General features: G+C 37.5%; 1 protein-coding gene across 1 annotated transcript in view; it reads right to left on the reverse strand.

The window, feature by feature from the left end:
* The window catches only part of arid5b (AT-rich interaction domain 5B), a 114,340-nt gene that overhangs the window by 13,360 nt on the left and 79,380 nt on the right, over window positions 1-21,600 (reverse strand). The window contains exons 5-8 of the mRNA XM_038300179.1: window positions 16,369-16,532; window positions 13,344-13,620; window positions 5,893-5,945; window positions 4,830-4,927 (exon numbers count right to left, since the gene is read on the reverse strand). Coding sequence (XP_038156107.1) covers window positions 4,830-4,927; window positions 5,893-5,945; window positions 13,344-13,620; window positions 16,369-16,532 — 592 coding nt within the window. The remainder of the gene's footprint in view (window positions 1-4,829; window positions 4,928-5,892; window positions 5,946-13,343; window positions 13,621-16,368; window positions 16,533-21,600) is intronic.

Genomic DNA, 21,600 nt, shown 5'->3' on the forward strand with positions numbered 1-21,600 from the left:
AGAGGAGCTGCTGCCATATGAGAGGGAAGCTCTGCTTGGAAATTATGATTCATGCTCAACAACTGGCAGCCTTACTTTCAGGAAAACAGGCTGAACTTGGTGACATCCAGAAAAATAAGCGCAGACTTTCCAGCTCTAATGATAAACATTTTAGATTAATACTGTACACTGTTTTTAACATTATCTAGATACTTAATAGAAAGGATCCCTTTTAAGTAAACAGCTCTTTTTCTGCATCTTGCTATTATTATGGCAATTTCAGTACTGAAACCAGGAGGAAATCCAATCATACTGTATCAAAATAAGCTGTCTTTGAGTTTAAGTTGATATTTTCTTGCATTTTTTCCATATTTTATAGACTTTTTATTACCCAATTATTACCTCCTGGTTTGTCCATTTTCATACCTGAGAGTTATGCTTGCTATTAAATGTATAGTTCAAAACCATTTGTATTAACACAAACCAGAAACATGTCCATCCTCTGAATGGTATGTAGGTGACAACATACAGTAAGTTTTCACCTGGAGATTACAGACATAAACTCAGTGAAGTACAAAGCTGCATTTCATATATTGTATGCTAAACATTAGCGTTGCTCTTGTTTGTATTTTGTAAACTCTTGCTTATGAATGATATTTCTGTAGCACATTGACTAAACATTAAAGGTGGAAACAAAGACGCCTCTGGGGAGCAAACACACACTTCAGCGAGCCTCCAAACAGCCTCATTCATCATGCAGAGAGAGAATGGCCGTGTTTGCTGAGTTAATACATTGAAGCTAATTGCCCTCTGAGCAGCCCAAACACTAAGCCTCAGCTAAAATTATTCCCCTGAATGGAAACTTGCTTCAGCTTCAGCTGATCTCGCCCGCCCCGCCCTCTGTTGTACGCCTTCGTCTCCATGTCAGCCCGATATTCGCTGCAGTGCGTGGATATTATTGCTTTGTATTGATTCAGCATTATTTTCCTCTCTGCTGCTTCACAGTGGCCGGAGAGGGAAAGGCCAGCGCAGCAGCAGTCACACCTCAGCACTTCCCATGTGAATTTGTCCCAGTTCGCCAGCATTCCTACAGCTACTTTTTACAACATACAGCCTGAAGAACAATGCAGCTGTTCAGCCATGCCCTCATAATGATTTATAGACTCTGCAAAAAGAAAAAGAAAGAACCCCCAGCTACCTTTTGTTTCCAAATTTTGGGGTGAAAATATCCTTCTTTTTTTGTGACAAAACAACATTCAGGATCATATTGCCTGCTTGTCCATAAACATGCAACAAACTAAACAATGCACTAGACAGAGAAGCAGGTTTCCAAGAAAAGACACTTCAGCCACTGCTGCCCAAGCTTGCGATTTTGCTTACAGTAAGGAATCCTGACACAATCTGAAGATACCTTGCTCCCTCAAATGGCACTGCCTGCATCTTCAGTGTATTACTGACAGGTGGATGTGTGTAAGTGTGTGTCGTCAGGGCGAGCTGTGCTGATGCATGAGCCTGCAACAGCAGAAGGGGTGTGAAGAGCGGCCGGCGGCCCCGAGGAACCGTCCGCTCCACGAGCAACCAGTTATCTCTTGGTAAAAGATTGTGCTTGGCATTTGTTGTAACCTTGGGAAAGTGGCTGTGTTGTGCTGTTAAGTTTCTGTGTATGTGTGTGGGTGTATGCGTGTGCTGCATTATATCTCTGCTGCTCCCTCCGGATCCACCGCATCCATATGCTTGCTTTGGTTTAGTAATACCATCTGAGTGATTAAAATGTGGAGGTTCAAAATGCTGCAGTATCTGACTGAATGATTAAATGAATACATTGCAGTTCTGTTTTCAGCTAGCAGCTCTCTGTGCTTGGAGAGCACAGCTACTGTATGTTTATCCATGTAGGTCAGTTAATAATTCAAAACACTGCTGTTATTTAGAGATGCTTAATCCTCTTTGGTTGGCTTATAGATCAAAATAAGAGAACATTGCATTTCATTATTTTCCAGAGTGCAACAAAATAGATGGATTTACTCCAAGATAAGAACTGAATGGCATCCTTGGTTCCATCAATAACTTAATTAGGAAACATATTTCTTACAGCATGAATGTAGCATTCATCTTTTTAAACTTAGAGGCAGCTTTGGGTTTAGTTCTCCAACTCAAGGTTAAATTTTTGCGGAAAAGAAGACCTGAAGGACAGCCAGGCAACCTCCTGAACCCATAAATAATGAGGCATTCAGAACCGCATGAAAATATCAGCCCACTGACACATTCGAAGGACTGCTCTTCAAGTTTTAAGTGCATTGACTTCCCTTGAAAAAAATCAATAGTTGTCTTGTGGTGGTTAATAAAGCTCTGTGAAATCATCCTGGAAGCAACTGTAAGAGAGCTCACCCTTCTTAAGGCAATGCAAACTGTGCAGTGTGGGCATGCATAGCAATGTAGGAAACTTCCAAGAAAAAATAAAATAAGATTACAAAAGAGTGTGTTTGTTGTGTTTTTGTTACAAGCACAGTAAATATACCATACAGATGGTTTCAGATCTTGTTGCTGCTGACTGTATAAAATTAAAAGAAAGATGAAATAAGGTATTTAAAGCTGTAAAATTATGAACAGAGTTTGGTTTATTTTGCGGTGCAGGTTTATAGTGAGGATTTTCTTTCAATAGGAGGGGAAACGGCAAAATAGGCTTTGGCTTTAGGATATTCTTGGTTGAGGTTGTTTGGTTTAAGGTAAGAAAACAGAATATTTGTTGAATAAAAAAAAATTGTTAATTTATGTAAATAAAAAACAGCTTCCTCCAAGCCAATAGACCTCGTGGATGAAGATATTTGAAAAGCCTTGAACTAAATGCATCTTTTACAGCAGCAGTAGAATTTCAATTCAGAAAAATCGAAACATTATTTTGGTTAAAGCTTGCAGAGAGAAATCTATGATTATTGCACAATCCCTCTAGATCAGGGAAGGGCAACTCCAGTCCTTGAGCACTAGCATCCTCAAACACAGCATCAAACTGCTATATTACATTCTCAGTATAGCAGTTCTCCAAATTTCTGGTAATTATCTATTAATTTCATAGGGGAGTGTTGGAGCATAGGCAAATCTTTTGGAGCAGGGACAACTCCAGACCTCGAGGGCAGGCAAATGGCCCTTAAGGTCTGGAGTTTCCCATCGCTGCTCTAGATCATCCTGAGTGTTCTGCTTTCTGTTATGCCCAGCTCTCTTTAACATAAACAACACTGCATAACTTTTAACCCCAGTATTAACTTCATTTAAGATATATAGTATTATTTTTAAAACCATATACAGCTCTTTGCAGCATTAATGCTCCATATGGGCTGCCCTCAGCTGTGTGAATTGAGAGGGTAGGATTCGTGTTGTGTTATGTGACCCAGCAGTCTGTACTCCCTAAAACATGAAAGCTAAATAAGCGAAAAATTATTGTTAGGCAAACCCCCCCCAAAAAACCCAAAAGCCAAAAAAATATGAAATCTGATCTGAAGTGGAAGTTACAGGTCTGGCACCCCTAGTGGCTAAAAGATACACAGTATTCCTTTAAAAAGACCAAAAACCAGTTAAATATGTTGTCATTTCCCTATACACTTAAAAGTTGCTGTTTGTGCTACCTTTAATTACTAAAATAATTATATATCCTTTGTTATATTCTTCTTCCATGGAGTCACCATTTTTTAATTGCACAAAGCATGTTGGGTTGATGACGCAGTTATGTCCTACTGAACTGGAAAAGGGAAGGCTAACATTACCAGGGTTGTTTTTATCATATCGTTATCATATTAAATCTGTGCTTCAAAGTTTACATGAGCCGTTATGGATTAAAGATATCTGCTGACATAAGCAAACGTTATCGGCTTTTGATCTACTGTGTACTATAATAGCTAAAGCTGACACCATTAACAGAGGCTAACTCAAATCAGTAGATAATGAACGACTGAACGAATAAAAGGTTTTCTATATGATTCTAAAAGGTTAATTTTGGGTAAAATGAACAATAAACCATATAAATACACCTAATGTGACAGTACAGCTAACAGGGAAAGCCTCAAGCCTAACCTTATGAATGCTACACTTTCTAACCAATCATAATATGGGTTTCCTTCAATAGAGACAACATATTCAGGTTAAGATGCTTTAAAAAGCAAAACGATTACAATCTAAACAAAAGGGCTACTATTTGGACAGGATTTAAAATTCTCTTTGGTTTTATCTTTTCAAATGTTTCCTTTTACATCCCCATACAGCTTTTTACACATTAATTTATAAATATATTAAATCATGCCAAAATACAATCTTTATATATTCATCTCCCTTCGAAAACCAAGATTCATTCTCAATTTAGAATATTTCAGTCCTTGATGCCATCCCCACCTAAAGAGAAGCCTGTACCTAACAGTAGAGATTTATTTTAAACAAATGAATTCTTGATTCAAACCCACATTGATTATTTATTACTGAAAAGCTAAATATGACTTTCTTTGAGCCAAAGCACATAGATATTTACTTCTCTTACTATCCTGCTCACTCTGCATGGTGAAAGGATAAATATAGCAACTCATCCAGTCTTGTGGCCAATAACAAAAAAAAAGAAAAGGCCTCTGTGTTACAGTAGTGTATATTTATAAAACATGGAAACATGGAATCATAGATTAGGAAATGAAATTTCCCCTCTGATTGGCCTAAATTACATTTATGTTGCAGGGTTTTTAGATTGGAGCGGGTTTGAATTATTGAAAGAATTTGCACAAAATTAAATTTTCAGGGAAAGGTTGTGCTGCAAAAATCTAAACAAAATACAGTTTATTTCTAGCCATTTTGCAGATCTTCACATGAGCTGCAGATACCTTTCGTAGTGTCTCCGCGTACACGTGGCGGCACTTGTGCTGCTCGGGTTTCCGCCCAATTCATCATAAACGTGCTTCCACTGTCTTCGGACTGTGATCTGGAGGAAGAGATGAGAAGGACGTCAGCGGGGGCAAACTATTTCACAAGTCTTAAACAAAAAGGGGAAGAGAAAATATTTAGCTGACATCATTTCAAGATCTGGGGGAGTCACTGAGCCACATTGTTCCAGTTATTAAATACTCGACACTCACAATAAGCCCAGTTAACAACCTGCTGTCAGTTGTTTCTGCTATAATCCCATATCCCGCAACAGATGGGAATAACGGGCAGGCTCTGTCATAAAACACCAAAACCCAAGCTGCCACTGAGCTAACAAAGCCTCAGCATGAAACAAGAAATAATCAGAGGCAGATATGATGGTATTAAAAGGATATGAGCAGAGATTATATGAGCTGTATCCTATTTAGGGCCTATGTGTTTGGACAACAGTATACAGCTAGCTAATGAAGAAACAACCATGAGTAACAGATTTCACGAGTGAACACCAAACCATGTTGCACATGGGCAGTGAATGAACAAACAGCGGGCAACCCTGCCAAGTTAACTGCCTCATTCAACCTTATTTCAGGCCCGCTTGCTTCTCCTGTACCCATGCACACTTATGGCTGTGTGTGCGCTCTTCACTTGATCTCCAATGTGGGAAAAAATGAGCGATTTATCCAATTTCCTTCTGCTCGGTGTAGAACAGAGGAACATGTGTTTTCCACACCAAGGGGGTTTTGAAACAACAGCACCATTTCGGCTAAAAGTGGCTTTGAGCAATACTTTCTTCAAAGGGAGGAGTAGTGACTGACCTCATGGGGGTGAAAGGAGGGCAGAAGGAGAGAGAGAGAGATAGAGAAAAGAGGAGAAGGAGGAGGGGTGGGACAGGTAGAGGAGGGCATCAGAGGGAGAGATGTGTCAGAAACATTAAAAAAAAGAGGGCAAATATCTCTGGGAGAGGAACAGAATGAGAGGAGGAGGAGAGGGGAAGAGTATGTAGCCACATATGTGAATACTTACTAACTCATATCCTCCGAGTTTCTGTGCAGCTTGAAACATAGTCCAAAGGTTGACTGAGGGAGACAGAGGACAAACAAAGCAGTTAGAAACTATGGGAAAGCTGAAACAAATGACATCATATACAGTCATCGCACCAAGGGGAAGGAAATTACTTTCAAGGTCCCCTTAGTCTTGAAAAAGCTATTCTAACAATAAGTAAAAAATAATAATAAAAACCATTACAAATGTAAGCCTTTAATAACGATCAGCAATTATAATCTTGTCTTGAAGATTACATTTTCAAATAGAGGGATAAACAAGAGAAATTAGAAAGCATCAAGTTGTTACTGGTTTTTAAATACTTATAAAAACAGACAGAGATTTTATGTCTGCTTTACACTTCTGGTCAGCTGCCTGAAAGTTCTATGGTCAACCAAAAAACCAAATTCAGACAGTTTAATATAATCTATTAAAAGACAATTTTGTTGGCAGTGTCATGCTGAGGGGATTTTTAATAGAGGACCACTGTTTTAAAGCCAGGCAGCTGTGAGCACAACAGTGCGCCGAGTTGCATATATTTTTGCAAATATATAACAATAAAAACACATACAGATGTTTCTGATATTTAACTTTCCTAATACCTGAATCAATAATCCGCATTTCAATTTGTTTTCTCTCTTTATATTGAGGGAGTTACAATCTGAGCTGTTTTAAACGGCATTTTCCTAAAGATGCAGTAATCTAATCTGAGGATCAAAAGTCTACAGTAATTGTGAGTTGATACAATCTTTCAGGGCTGTTTGACACTTATTTCTTTATATCCACAGCTACAACATGGGGGATTAACGGAGGAACCGTTGCCTTTGACAAACAAGCAAAAGATCAATATGATTAAAGGACTTCATTCAATGCAATTAGGAAATAGCAATATTAAATACCTCTGAATATATAAGATTGAGAGCATTGCATTTAGATTCAGTATCTTGCTAAGACATTGATGGATGGGTAATTGTGAGAGTATTAAGTTTTAATATTAGTAATAAGTAGGAGAAAAGAAATTTGATCTTTTTTACCTACTGACTAATAATGGCCTTATTTTGATTTCAAATTGATTAGTGCTCCCCTAACTAGAACTGCATTTCTGCTGGAAGAGTGTACAGTTGAACAAACACGACCACATTAAAATAAAGCACATGCCTCCTCCCGACAAAGACATTTGTTAACCCTCAGCTGCAGCCTGCAGGTATGAATGAAAACCATTAACAGCATCAAAGACTTGGCAAAATGCTCAAACTTGTTTGTTTGAACTAATGCAAATTAATTTGCATCGATTTTCCCACCAAACCGATCCTGACAAGCCACATAATAAATACACGTCTTGTGCAACAATTCTGCCTAAAAATAGCCCTCCAGAAAACCTTCAAATGTCTTTTTTTTTTTAAGGAAATACTTGCAACAAACAGAGAGGCGCAGGTTCATTGAGGGACATTTTGTGGCAATGACATTTGTATTTGCTTTCTGTAACATCATTGTTTAACATTTTTATATGAAGGCCTATAAATAAGAAAAGGGAGGCTTCGCCCAGGGAAAAATCCATCAAAATTCAATCTGTGCGTACACAAAGCCTTGCATTTGTCAAAATGACATTTTCCTATCTCCGCATTTGACAGCATTGATTTTTTTTTTCTTCTCTTCCCTCCTCTCTGCGACCGTTGTCAATGCTCGGGTGGAATAACAAAGGGAGCTGGGTAGGTTTTTCTGTTTGAACTGAGCACGCTGGCGCATTGTACTATGCGACTGTGGAAACAGAAAGACGGTCTATTTAACTCGCTTGTTACGCATCGACTGTAATTACCACAGCCGCACACAGGATTGGGAGGGGACGGGAACACAAAGGCAATGAGGGAACATGCCTTTTCTTAGATGTCTTGTCATTAGTAATTTCTTTTCTTAATCCCCCTCTGTTTGGCAGGGGCAATTATCACTGAGATAAGGATGACAAAACAGGAACACAATGCAGCCTCGGTGACACACCGATGGCACGGCAATTAGACAACAAGGCTGAAAGAGGGAGACAAATTGGAACTGATGTTCACAATCACATGCTGATGTCCAAGCCTAGAAACACACACATGTTTGGAAACTCACAGACAGACAACACGCACGCTAAATGGTTAATCTCATAGAGTACACAATATAACCACAACTGCTTTCTGTTAGTGCTCTAATTCACAGTCTCTTGCTACCTTTCACCACTTCATCTGCACACATGTGACTTAAAAGGCAGCAGCTGTTCTGCAAAACTGACAAGTGATGAAAGTAAAGGCACAATGGATTAGACAATGAACTGCAGCCATAGTTGTCACAATTATATCAGGTTGTTGAACACTTCAATAAGAAGTGATCACTAGAGGTGAACAGAATCAAGCCTCGTTTTGGAAATTAATTTGAACACACAAACTGACAGGAACTCTCCCAGTTAGGTTTGGGTTGCTTACTGGACTCAAGTTTTAGGAGGTTTTAAAGAGTCACACACTTAAAATGGCATGAAAATCTACAAAACTATATCTGTGGTTAAAAGGGTACAATGCCTCCCCTTATAAAACAAAGCATAAAATAAGTTTTCTTTGTTTAAAAACAGGGTTTCCGCAGGTCATTAAAAATCATTAAAAGTCATTAAATTCTTATTTTTTAAATTAAGGCCTTAATAGGCATTAAAATTCATTAAATCCTTCGGAAAAGAAGCTTGAGGCAGAGAAAAGGCTAGAGAATGGGGAAAAATGCAAATCTGAACCAAAGTAGCGGGAAAACGAGTAACTCGGGACATGGCTGCAGCCTGTCCACGGTGAGGATGACGAAGGATTTTGCCGTGTATGTATGTATATATATATAGATATGTGTAAGTCATGGGTACTTAAGATTACATTACATTACATTAAGATTATTTCTAAGAGCATTAAAAGAGCATTAAAAATAATTAAATAAGAGTAACTCATTCATGTATAAACCCTGAAAAAGTTTGTGTTTCAAAGCCGGCAACATTTTTTATTAGTGTTGCACCGATGCCATTTTTTTGCCCCGATACCGATACCCGGCTGTGCAGTATCGGCCCATACTGATACCATACAGATACCATCTGTTTGAAATTTATGTGTATATATGAAGAATTGCATACTACTTGGATGTAAAATAATTGCCATCATGCCTACCTGGAATAGGTGACAAAAGTTGAATACACTTTTGGCTCTAAACATGGTATCCGGACCCTATTTCTCGGTACTCACAGATACCGATACAACCATTTTAGTGCTGGATCGGGGCCCCGCCCGATACTGGTAGCGGTGCAACCCCATTTTTTATCATACCGTTTCTACAATGTTCATTTGGACAAAATGCAGGAAAGATTGGGGCTTTCTTTGGCTGTTAGTTAGTAAAAGGTGCCCCTCCTCCACCTGTTGCTACACACTCCTTGTCAGCTGGACAAAATAAAGCTACTACATGTTACCACCTTTTCACAAGTCAAATGTGGCTGTTTGGAAATATTTCTGGTGAAGGAAAAAGCAGCTAATATTAGGTTGCTGTATGTTACTCTATAGAGTCTGATTTAAAAAAAAGTATAATATTCTATCCTATAAAGATTTTAAAAGTCAAATAAAAGTTTCTGCTGTCCCACTGTTTACAAACATCAATAAAAGAATAACATAATAACTGTAACACTAAATATGTCCTCGTATTTTAGAAACAATTGTTGGTTTTCTTTTTCAAATAAAAGAACACAGATTATTTATTTCATTTTTGTCAGAAATGATTCTACTAATGCCATAATATTGTGACGCTGTGTTATTTTTCTCAAGGTTATTTTGTGAGAATCTCCTTCAAAGCCATGGCTATTGTGCTTTCATCATGAAGCTTTGCTGTTCTGCACTTCTCATCTCTTCATCTAAAAAATCCCTGCAGTGGAAACATTTTCAATTTTTCTCCCCATTTTTTTTCTCTACTAACTGGAAAGAAAACAGCATTTTAATCTCCAGGAGACAGAAATAATTAGCTGCTGCTGAAAGTGCTGATAATAGAGCTGTTGTTTACTGCCATTTTCAAGAGAAACATAAAAATGGAAGAATAAACTACAGCCTGTATCCAATCCCTCCGCTTCTTTTTTTTCTTTTCAGTTTTTAATACTTTAATTGGTTTTATTTTCCAGGCCAAGCGGTCACACATAAGTACCTCTACTCTAAGATGTTTATGCATACAAACCCAGGAGCGAGACATAAATTCAGCATAAGAGAGAAGCAGGGGAAAACTGCCGGGCATTGTGTTGAGCCAGCAATCATATAACAAGGTTCTACAATAACTTACAAGCCATTTGTGGTAAAAGTAGATTGAAGTGAATTATTCTAAGATCTACACGAACAAGATTGGAGCTATTAATCCAGCTTCAGGCTCACATTTAAATGGATACATGAGTAATTCTGGTTAAATCATTTAGCCATCTGTTGCTTTGTTAAAGTCCAAGAAAACTTCACAAAAAAAGATTAATATTCAAAATCAAATAAAATAGCATATTTCAGTACCCATTACATGAAAGAGACCTCTTTGATCTTTCAGTGCATTTGTAGTGAGCTGAAAAAGGAAAATATAAAACTGGCAGCTGATTACATCTGAGAGTTTGCATTAATTGTGATGTTGCCCCCCCCCTTTGCCTTTACATGTGCTGATGTGTGCTCGCTGCCAAGGACAAAGTTTAAACAGCATGATTTTAGCATTTAATGAGGACTCTTGCTTATGATGTGTTTGCTTTTGAGATTCAAAGCATGCGCTGTATGTAAAACAGTTGGCGAGCGGACCGCGACTTTATTCCGAGCTCAAACAGAGAAATACCAGCTGAAAGTAAAGACTGCTTAGTGTCTAATTGTCCTTCAGTCGCTATACATCTTTCCTCCTATTTACCTGAGACCAAAGCAAAACAAAAAATTTCAAAAAGGTTCTATTTGATTCCAACTGATTTTTAAAAAATATATATGCGAACAACCCAATCAGTTAAATATGAATTATTAAGCTGGCTTTACTTCATAATTGTGTTTTGAACTACTGAGGTTTAAAACACAATATATCAATAGACATTTAAAATATAAATTGTTAACCTGACAACCAAAGCTAAGATCATCTTTCTTTGAAAACAACTCCCTCAGAGTTAGAAAGCTGAGGTTGTCAACATGTTGCCATTAAGCAACAGCGCCATTTTTCTGAAAGCATATAATGTTGCTAAAAAAGCAATTACCATTACAAAATGTATGAAAATGAGGTGGTATAAAACATTTCCATGACAAACGCCTCCTTACTGTCTGTGCTCAATGCTGTGTTTGACCTTAATGCTGAGGCTTAGTTTGTAAAAATATGTTAGCAAAAAATAACCTTTCAAGCTTGCAGATGGAAACAAATTAATTGAGGATTAAAGAAGAACAAACTAGAGAAGTTTAATTTATTCTTCAGATTTAGGAATATTAAAACAGTAAAAATCTAGTGTAGCAGGAAAAATGTGTGTCTCCCTGCCAGGGACAGGTTATCCAAAATGGGAACATTAATGTAGTTGCTATAGATGTTTAAGCTTAAAAGTAACTAAAAGAGCAATAAGATTTGAAATCTCTTCAAACAATGTGTCTAGAATGTGCATTATAACAGCTAGATACAAAAAGTATTTTTCATTAGCTGTGACTAAAAGCTGAGCTTAATAGTAGGTTTAGCTTTGCAATAATACTGTCACTAAATGGGTTAAAGAGCTTCCTAAACCATAAGTTTAGTAATAATTGTTAAATTTTATTAAAAGATGAGTTCATGATGAAGTCCATTAAATAAAAGACACATTAACTAAATCACACATGCATAATTACTGCCATATTCAGTACTGCAAATGTGCAAGGCAAACATGAGATCATCAATGCATGAATTTGAGAGGAAAAATACAATTCTATCAGATTTATGCAATAGTTTATATTTTTACAGACTATTTACACTAGAAAAGCAGGCTCATTCAGCTGCTACAATATTGTGAGACTGTTTATTAATGTTATCTAGCTTTTAAATATATTTTATTTTCACACAGACTAGCAAAAAAGGAACAAACACCTACAAAACTGCATGTCGTTTGCAAGTTACTATTTATAGAGTAACAAGAGTCTAACAAGCTGACAGCTAATTAATCAGTCAGATGTTAACAGAGTTTACATTAGCAAAAGAAAAGGGTAGCAACACAGTAGTTTGTGGTTTTCACAAGGAAAGGGTTTTTTTTCAGCCTGCTGAGCAGCCATGTGCAGCAATAAGTCAGTGAGAGTTAGGCCCACATAGAAAACTCCATTTTACTACTTCGTTTTTTCTCATTAATTTGTTTGCGCCAGTGGTTCTCATCTGAACTGTTAGATCCTACGTGGTTCCCTTGACATCAGCGCTAATGTGCATTCCTTCCTTGAATAAAGACTTAGAACACAGCAAATTTAAAAAAAATAATAAAAAAACAATCTGGGATGAGAGTTGGCATCCTCAAGTGCCTTTCCTCAAGATCAAACACCTTAAACAAACACCTTTTTTTCCCACTGCAGTTTCAAGAGACTAGAAAGAGTGTGCTCTTTATGATGTTTACGTGCAGGTTCTTTCCTCTCTGCCCCTCCGCACTTCAAGTGCAAGCTAAGCATCCGACCTATATTAAAGATCTTTCATCTCGGGCAGACGTGTTTCACATACATGTGATGTTCTTCTAACGCTGGTTAAAGGGCGTTCTTGGCCTTCACAAAAAAACAAAAAAAAAACCTCTTTGACAAGTGTGAGATGTTCTGTCTTACATTAAAGCTGGGTAAAAAGTCCTGACAGAAAGCCTTCCAAGTTTTTTTTCTGTTCTTTACAAGCTGTTGTATGTAGTGTTTCTCCTCTAAGACTTTTATTCCCATGGTTTATTAGAAGAACAGAGGAATTTTTCTTTATCTATATTTGCCATTATCTCTGCAGTCACTGGACTCTTCTTTATTTGCTCTTCTAAAGCTTCAAACCTCTGTTGATGATTAAGTCTGACTGGAGGGGACTGAGAAGCAAATGTTTGTTTGGAGGATGGTTTACTTAACAAGTGGTCAGAGAAGTAAAATAAAATCAACAAAGGGTTTTCCTCCAGTCTGTTTACCGACATGGTTCACCCCCATTTTCAAACTATAATATAAAACACTTTATTTGTTTTCTTTGCTACAAGTTGAGGGATATTTTCTGATTCTGTCACTTTCTCTAGTTTTATTCTGTCTTTCTTACAGGTGTTTTTCTGTTTCTAATCCACTCTCAGCTTGCTAACCTTTCCCACTGGCAATGTTATGACCTAAATTTTCAAAATAAACCCAGTGCAAATCTACCCACACATACTTTACCTCTTCTTCTACAGTAAGAGTGCTCCTTTGTTTAAACTCTGCGGGAATAAGAGAATAAGTTGCACTACTCACTCTGTTTGAAGCCGAGGAAGGGGATCCTCTCTATGGGCGTGTCTCGCTCTTTCATGTACTTGTAGAGCTCTACCAAAAAAGCCTGCTCCTCTGCACGGCTCTCCTCTGAAGTTTCCTCATCTTTCTTCTCATCCTTTTTCTCGCTCCCCTCCTCCTTTTCCTTCTCCTTTCCTCGCTCCTTCTCATCGGGTGACGACTTCTTACTGAGGCCTGCAAGCTTTTGTTTGCCCGGTGTGGTTAGCTTTCCGTTGGGTACCGTTTTACAGCTGGGCTTGACCTGCGCAGACAAGAGCACACCGAGTCCACAGATGCGATTAAAGGAAAACTGAAACCATAATGAGAGGGTTATTTAAATGAGGTCAGACAGCTGTATGTGAAATGATCAAAGCACAAACAAGTAACACAAGGCTCTTGTTCTCATCACTGCAAAGCAAGAGATGAGTTTAGCTGGGTAATATCAATAAATGTATAGTGGAGGATGTTCTTTTTCCAGGTGGATCATCAAAATAAGTGGTCCTTCTAATTGTCAATCATTCTGGGGGTATGTTTACGTAAGCCCGTCCTACGTGCTCGTCCCCATTTTCACTTACCAGTGGTGAGTCTGACTTAGTGGCAAAATTGAAAATCTACTTTTGGAAAGTAAGCTTTATGAGCGATGCAAACAGCAGAACTTTTAAACAGAGCGTGCATGAGGAGAAATGGGCTAGTGCATGCTGTCGCACACGTTTAATAGCGGGTACACGGTTGTGAATGTGCTGCTTTTTTTCAAAAATTCATGAATTTCCTCCACTATAGGCGTTTAATTATGAGTCATGAATGCGTTGGAAAATCATTTCGATAAGACTGAAACAGCAGTCATTTTCTGATCAGCCAACGCACCATATCTCAGTGAAAAAAACTCTAAACATGAGTCACCCTTTGACATAGGACTATTGGAAGTCGGACAATCATTCTCTTGATGTAACTCAAAAGATACATGTATTTTAGTTCTTTTTTTTCTTCAAATTGATTACACAACGGTGGCTTCATCTTTTCTAATCAATTCATTAGCGAATAGCATCTGGAGGATCTGGGGCTCTATTGTGTGAAGAAGCAGACAATTTTAGTTTCAGACAAGTTTGTTTTTCTTTCTTTCTTTATTTATTTATTTTTAAGTAAAGAGACTTAAGTTGCTGTTAAAAAATGTATATATTTGTTGGGCCACAACATGGGAAACCAAAATTTGGGCTGACCGTCCTACAACACTTTACTTCTGCATTATCTTCTTTCTGCCATAAAATATGTTGGACTTTTAAATGGTGCTTGACATTTTGGTGTTAAGGATCTAAGTTTTGTAGGCATGAGAAAAACAACATAAGTAATGCAATCAATGTTAATCAAACTAATCTCTAACAAATGACGATAAGGTGAGTTTAATACACCACTTTAGTAATTATTCTAACATTGTTCTTAAATGATTAAACCCTATTAACAGTGACCGCTATCTCACATAAGGAGTGTGACATTCAGTTTAGTTATAATATAAAAAGATGGTGTTCTATGGCATGAAAGTTATTAAAATACTTTAAATTTTCATTACATAGAAGTTCTTTGAGAAAGATCTGAATTGGCTAAAATGACTATCTGCAGGGCAGAACTTAAACAAAAACAGAGAAATCGGTCAAATTGAAAAATAGCACTGCTTTCAACAATCTGACCTTCAGCTAAGCGATTGTTTCTGTATTTACAATCCTGCCTCCTTCTAATGGAAACTCGTAAAATAAGATACACATCTTGTTCCTCCCGCAGGATCATGTCGTGCTTGTTTTAGGGACTATTATGCTTTTCAGAGGAGGAGAAAGAGCAGGAAAGAAAAGAGGGTTGCTCTGTAACAGATCTTATCAAATCTAATAAAACAATGGGGAAAATATGTTGTCCTGAAGGCCGTTTTTGAGATTAGATAACACAAAACGGCAAATATTTATATAATCATGAATCAAGAGAAAATACTAAACATTCCTCTTCTACAAATCATCACTTGCATTTCTAGCATGACAGATTATGTCATTTCTTTTGTGTAACAAGTGGCCTTCAGAGTCACATGTTTCCCTTCGTGCACTGGTTGTTGTTACAGTGTGCTGCACCGCTGCTCTGTGGGTCACAGTGGGTTGTTTGAGAAAACTGAAACGCGTTGGCCTTGTTCCATAGCCCAGGATAAAAAATGATCACCTAGAAAACACTATACTGGTAACACAAGTAAAGCCTTTAATGCAGAGCCAGAGGACAAACATTACTGCATATTAATAATAGTCCAAATGGTACATGGGCTGTAACTATGTTAATAACATTCATGACTTCTGCCCTTCTAGAGCAAATAAAAGTACAATGAACCTTTTATATAATAACCTGCAAGTTTGCAGAGTCACTCCTCATTTTAATTATGTTTTCATTCCAAGAAGCCAGACTTTGCTGTAATCTTGATCAACAACTCTATAAGTTTTTATGGTCTCTGACCTGAGGGATAATTCAGTGATGAGTCACTGTATAGTAGAACAGTTTTATTATTATCAGCACTTTATTATTATCAGCTTGGTACAATGAATAATGACTTTTTTATATTCCTTGAATAATTCAGATTAAATTACATACAAAAAAAGTATTTTTGACACCAACAGGGTGATTCCCAAAGCTTTTGAAACTGAAAAGCTGCCCTACAGTAGATAATCAGATCATTCCTCTCTTAGGTCCTGCATCAAGTTTCTGAAAAATGTTATGTTTAAGACGGTTTGCATGATTTGCTGTAAAGTTCCGATACATGATGACTGAAAAAAGGGTCATACAAAGTCTATCAGAGTAACTTTAAAAAAAGGTTTGGAGCTCTTTTTTTATTGAATAGAGGTAATGCAAAAAAAATAAATAAGGGTGGTTTGAGGCTTGAGAACGTAGATTATATATACTTTGTTTGATTCTATCCAAAGATTTCTAGAAATACAACAATCAGTACACTTTCACCACAGGTTAGTCTATGTAGCTTATCTTATCTCACCTTTGTTGCATTTTTACTCTCTGGGCTTGACGGATCTGGAGCTGCCACAGCTGCCGAACCCTGGGTCGACCCTGACGAGCCTTGACCCGGAGCCTGACCCTGGGAGTCCCTCCTCTGAGAGATGGACAGCTTCTTCTTTCGAGGTCGCCCCTTCAGGTTGGGAGCTGAGGGAGAGCAGAATGACAGGAGGAGATTTATCTATCCAGGCTGGAAATAAATCACACCACCTAGTGTGATCTTTATCCACCGCAGCATAGCAGCACTCCTATTGTTTGTCTCTGTATGTACACAGCTGTGAAATATCAATTTTTTCACATTTTGTTTTTATCAGACTTAAATGCTTCAGATCTTTCCAAAAGAAATGTTAAACTGCAGAAAACACAAAATAAGCAACAATATTTTAGGAATATTTTAATTTTACCAAATTGCAGGCTTTTAGTTCATGGCAACACAACCCAATTTGATTTTTACATCTGGAGTTTGACTAGGCCACCCTAAAACCTTCAAGTTGTTTTTGTTTGTTTAAGGGACTTTACGAGGTAGACTCTCCACCTTTGTCTCATTAGTATTTGAAAAGTATTTTTCTTAAAGTCCTGGGGATCAATGAGATCTCTTCTTGCAGATGTGAGACAGGCTTTTGTGTTATTTATGATCATCGGTGGCTTTAAACTCTGGTACTCCCTCATTGAGATGTTTACCCAGTCTCTTTTTTATTTCTAAATTATTAATGAAACTATTGTTTGCTAAAGTCTACAACATTTAAAACTGAAAAATGACCTCAAAACCATTTTCAAAATATCACAATTAGATGCCCTTTTTAATTTATTCCCTGTTTATTGAGATTGAGGCAAATCTGTTGCTTTGGGAGATTTATTATCCTACTTCAAGCTGTCAGACGTGTCTAGATTAAGTCGATAGTTAATATGGTTGATTCTAGTTTGTGAAATTCACTTGATTAACCACATTTAAATTATAGTTTAAAAGGGAATTGCTAGTTTTTCAAGACAGAATTCTTTAAACATGTTTTTCCTATTAAAGAATAACAACCTTAAAAAAAAGCCTGAGTCTGTTTAGTGTGCCAAAAAAAAAAAAACCTCCACATTTTTGTTGTGTTGTACTTCATTACGCAGAAACAATAGGACAAACATTGATTATGAGAAATAACTTTCCTGAAAGAGAAAGTTGCATAAAAAAAAAATGCCACAATGCCACGACAGGAACATTTACAAGCAGAAAAAGGAATTTCACAGGCCGGCTAGCCTGTAGCTAATTATTTCTAAACTGGATTAGTGCTGAATGGGCTAACAGGCTGCCAGATTGCTACAATGTGCTAGTAAACAAGCCTCAAGTTTAATTTGACTCAAAAAGAAAAAAAATGCATTTGTACTGAAAGTTTTAAAGCCTGAATACAGAGCGAGGGCGTGAAAACAGTCAAGCAGTTTGCAGAATAATGTAAATTACAGACGCTGGTTTAACCAACAACCCACAAATGGAAGAAGTATGCAAAAGCTTCTCCAAGGGGGATTATTTTCATAAAGAAGCCAAATTCTTACCACAACATATATAACATGACAGCACCATGCTCAGTTTTTTCTCTTATCCTCTCATCGTTAAAACATCAGTTTGAACTGCAGCGCTTTAGAAGCTCGGATGATTGCCGTCTATATTTGGTTTTCTCTGATTAGTCTCCCCAACACAGTTAATTAAAAACACATGAACGTGCCTGATAGGAGCTCTTTGTTTGAAAAGCTGGCAGACATAATTGCTCAGTTCACATTACACACACAATAAAGTATTTAAACCATCCAAGTCCTTTGAACACCTACGTTTATGTCAACCACCAATTGTAATGTAACTCCTTGGCCGAGCGCCTCGCTCGAATGCAAAAAAAAAACAAAAACAAAAAAAACGGCAGCAGAGATAAGCTCCAAGGAGAGAAAGAGAAAAAGAGGCAAACTTCAAATGATCTAAGTTAAGTCACGTATTTCTCCGTATCAACACCCCCCCTTTTTTTTTTTGAAAGTATGCTCAATGACAGATTTACCCCGTCCAAGGTTGCTCTCTGCCAAAACGACTCCGATTATTTTTGTCTGAGCAAATTCTCGTCAAAGAAAAGAGCTACAATAACAGCAGAGGGCAATAAAATGTTAGAGTCATTAAAAGGCCAAAAGGCTCTGGACTCAGCAGCCCTATCGCTTGGTGTTGTTATCATCACAACCGCTAACAGCGTGGAAAAACAGTGCAGGGAAAATTCCAAGGACATTTGTTGTGCATTTGTCAACTCTCTGGCACTATAAAAACAAGTTTTCAGCACTGTAATCTTCACTTAGAAAGCACTGGGCGTGTTCCCTCCCTCTGCTGTTTTCTCATCTCCATGCCTCCTTTTTTTCAGTCAATTATTCATTAAGGCTCACAAATCGCATAAATCAGACTGCTAAATCATTTACTCAGATTTGCTTTAAAGAGACATGACACAGTACATCATTTTGCAGCCTAATTATCCTGCAAGTCTCTGACACAAACATCGGATAAAATACCAAAAGATCTGATAACTGAACGAAGTACATGAAGTGAAAACATATGCCGTCTTGCAAAAGCAAACATTAAATGACCAAATTTGCTGGCAGGTTCGAAGAGGAGATGTTCATCCGAGTGAGGTCACAGTCAGAGCGAGCGCCTGTTTTTAGTCCAATAGCAGCCCTCCGAAATCCTACACTCACTTACATAACCTGCCTGTCTGTTTACATTTTTCATCAGGTCAAATACTGCTGCGTAAGAAAATGCTGCAATTACAGCAAAAAAAACCCTGCCGCATAACATAAATAAAGCACACAGAGTGCCTGGGAAACAGAAATAAGCTTAATGTCATTGACTTGGTGACAGAACAAAGCCAGAGCGCCGTCAAACAAAACAGGGTTGATTATTAGAGTAAACTCACAATAAAAAGGTGTGCGTGTGTATTTATTTAGGAGTTCAAGAGGAGTCAGTCCGGTTGTGCTTTTTCTAAATGGCAGTATTGCATAAGAAAGGAGTCCTATATGTTAGAGTGACACCCAAAACATCAACACAGCTCTCTGTGCGGTACATTGATTTTCTTGAATGGAAACACATACTATTATAGTGTGAAGCAGAACAGTACTAACATCACCAGACAATGACTTTACAGCATCCGGGGAGATGTGGTATTTTTACTACTCTGTGGGTATTCAGGGTTTTTCTTTTTTCTTCTTCTGCAAAAAAACGGAAAAAAGAAAAAAAAAAAAAGCAGTTATAGGCATGCATGATACTTCCCTTTTAGAGCTAAAAATGCTCCCTTGCATTGACTTGCCAAAAATGGATGCTGACCAAACTTCCACCGAGTTGTTTTATGCCTCTCAGCGAGCTGCTTATTGCTCAGTCTGTGGCTTTCTGCTTATCTGGGACACTAGCGCGGCTCGGAAACACACCTTGAAGTGGCCAGAGGGCATCACAAAGCCCCAAAGGCACACAGAAACATGCACAAATACAAAGAAAAGTAACCCATTTACTGGTGTTACAGGAAGGTTTTCATACCGTTTGAAATTCTTCATGGGTTTTATCACGATTCAACAACAAGTTTGGATGTATTCTAATAAAGATTAAAATGATAGGCAAACATCTGTTGTAGGTGGTAAAGTGAAAGGAAAGTAATACTCAATTTTGAAAATATTCTACATACCAAAATCTTAAAATTATGGCATGTAGTTGTACTCTCCAAACTCTCTGGAAAAGCAGAATATGGAAAAGGAAAGGGGTCTATCTGGGTAATTTAGTAAGTTTATAACAGGTTAAAAATATCCCAGGCATGGAAGTGTGCTTTCAGTCATCTAAGGCAAGGGTTTGCAACCTCTGGAACCACAAGTGACTCTTTTGACCCCCTACCAAGGCTCTTAATGGTGGCTAAAAACAATAAAGAACAAACTAATGGTTTTAGAATATGGACAAATACCATTCTGACACACTTAACCCATACAACAGGCTCATTTTAAAGGACCAGAAATAAGTTTTTAGATCTTTTTTTCATGTCATTTGTCATTAGATTGGAAACTATCTTTATTTGTTTACACAAAACAGTTTCTCAAAGAGCAACATCCTTGCTTTCTCTTTGTGAAACATTTAAATATTTCCCTATTTTAACCATGTAAAGCACCATGGTATACCATGGTTTAATTGACCATATTTTTTAAAAATGTTTTAAAACTAATGATGTCATCAGACATTCTGAAAAATAAAGAAAAATCCGTATTGAATAATCAAAGTTAGATAAATTATTAGTGTTATTTCTCTGCAAGTTATTATGTATTTTATGTTCACTACATAAGTCGGATTGCATAAATTGTTTTTTTCAAGAACAAAAATAGCACGCTGATGATGTAAAGGTTTCAAAAACTCAAATATTATACATTTGGTGCTAAAGGGTCAAAAACAACAAAAAGCAAACAAACTCTTCGCTGCTCAAATAAACAGCAACAGATTTCCTATCGCAGATATTTTATGAAAAAAGTTGTTAAAAAGTTATAATAAAAGTTGTCTTTTATTTAAAGATCATGTCATATTTTGTGGGCTTTGCATTTGAGAAGTTGCAGAACCCTGATCTAAAGAGAGAAAAATGATGTTGCAGCTGCTACCCTAACTCTACATCTCTGTCTACCTAAACCTACAGGCTGGGTTAGGGGAGCATCATTCAGAGAAGCAGTAAAAATATACAACTTGGAACCTATTAGTCATCCACTCCACAAATGTGGCCTTTAGTAAAGACTGGCAAGAAATCAACAGCAAGCCCTTAAAAGTTTGCTATAAAACAGATTATAGCAATCGTGGTTGTTTTAAAAACAACCTGAAAACATCCCCATGATGAAGCATGGTGGTGGCATCATGCTGGATGCTTTTCTTGAATAGGCCAGGGAAGCTGATTAGAGTTGATTGGAAGAAAAAAAAAGTAATCTGGGAACAAACTCTGAGTAGTGGCTTCATTTAAATCCTCGAGGGTGTTCTGCTTATTTTAGATGTGTTTTTGAAGCTACACGCCCAAATACGCTAGCTAAGCTACCTCCCTTGCAGCAGTCGAGCTCCGCTAATAAGCTCATATTGGAGGCAGGTGTGTTAAAACATCTGAAAGTTGCAGGACATCAACCCTCGAGGACTGGAGTTTGAGACCACTGAGTTAGAGGCTGCAGGAGATGTGAGACTGCCTTTATATTCTGATGTTAAACA

The sequence above is a fragment of the Cyprinodon tularosa genome, unplaced genomic scaffold (assembly GCF_016077235.1).
Source record: "Cyprinodon tularosa strain WSP-4 unplaced genomic scaffold, ASM1607723v1 ctg441, whole genome shotgun sequence".
NCBI lineage: Eukaryota > Metazoa > Chordata > Actinopteri > Cyprinodontiformes > Cyprinodontidae > Cyprinodon > Cyprinodon tularosa.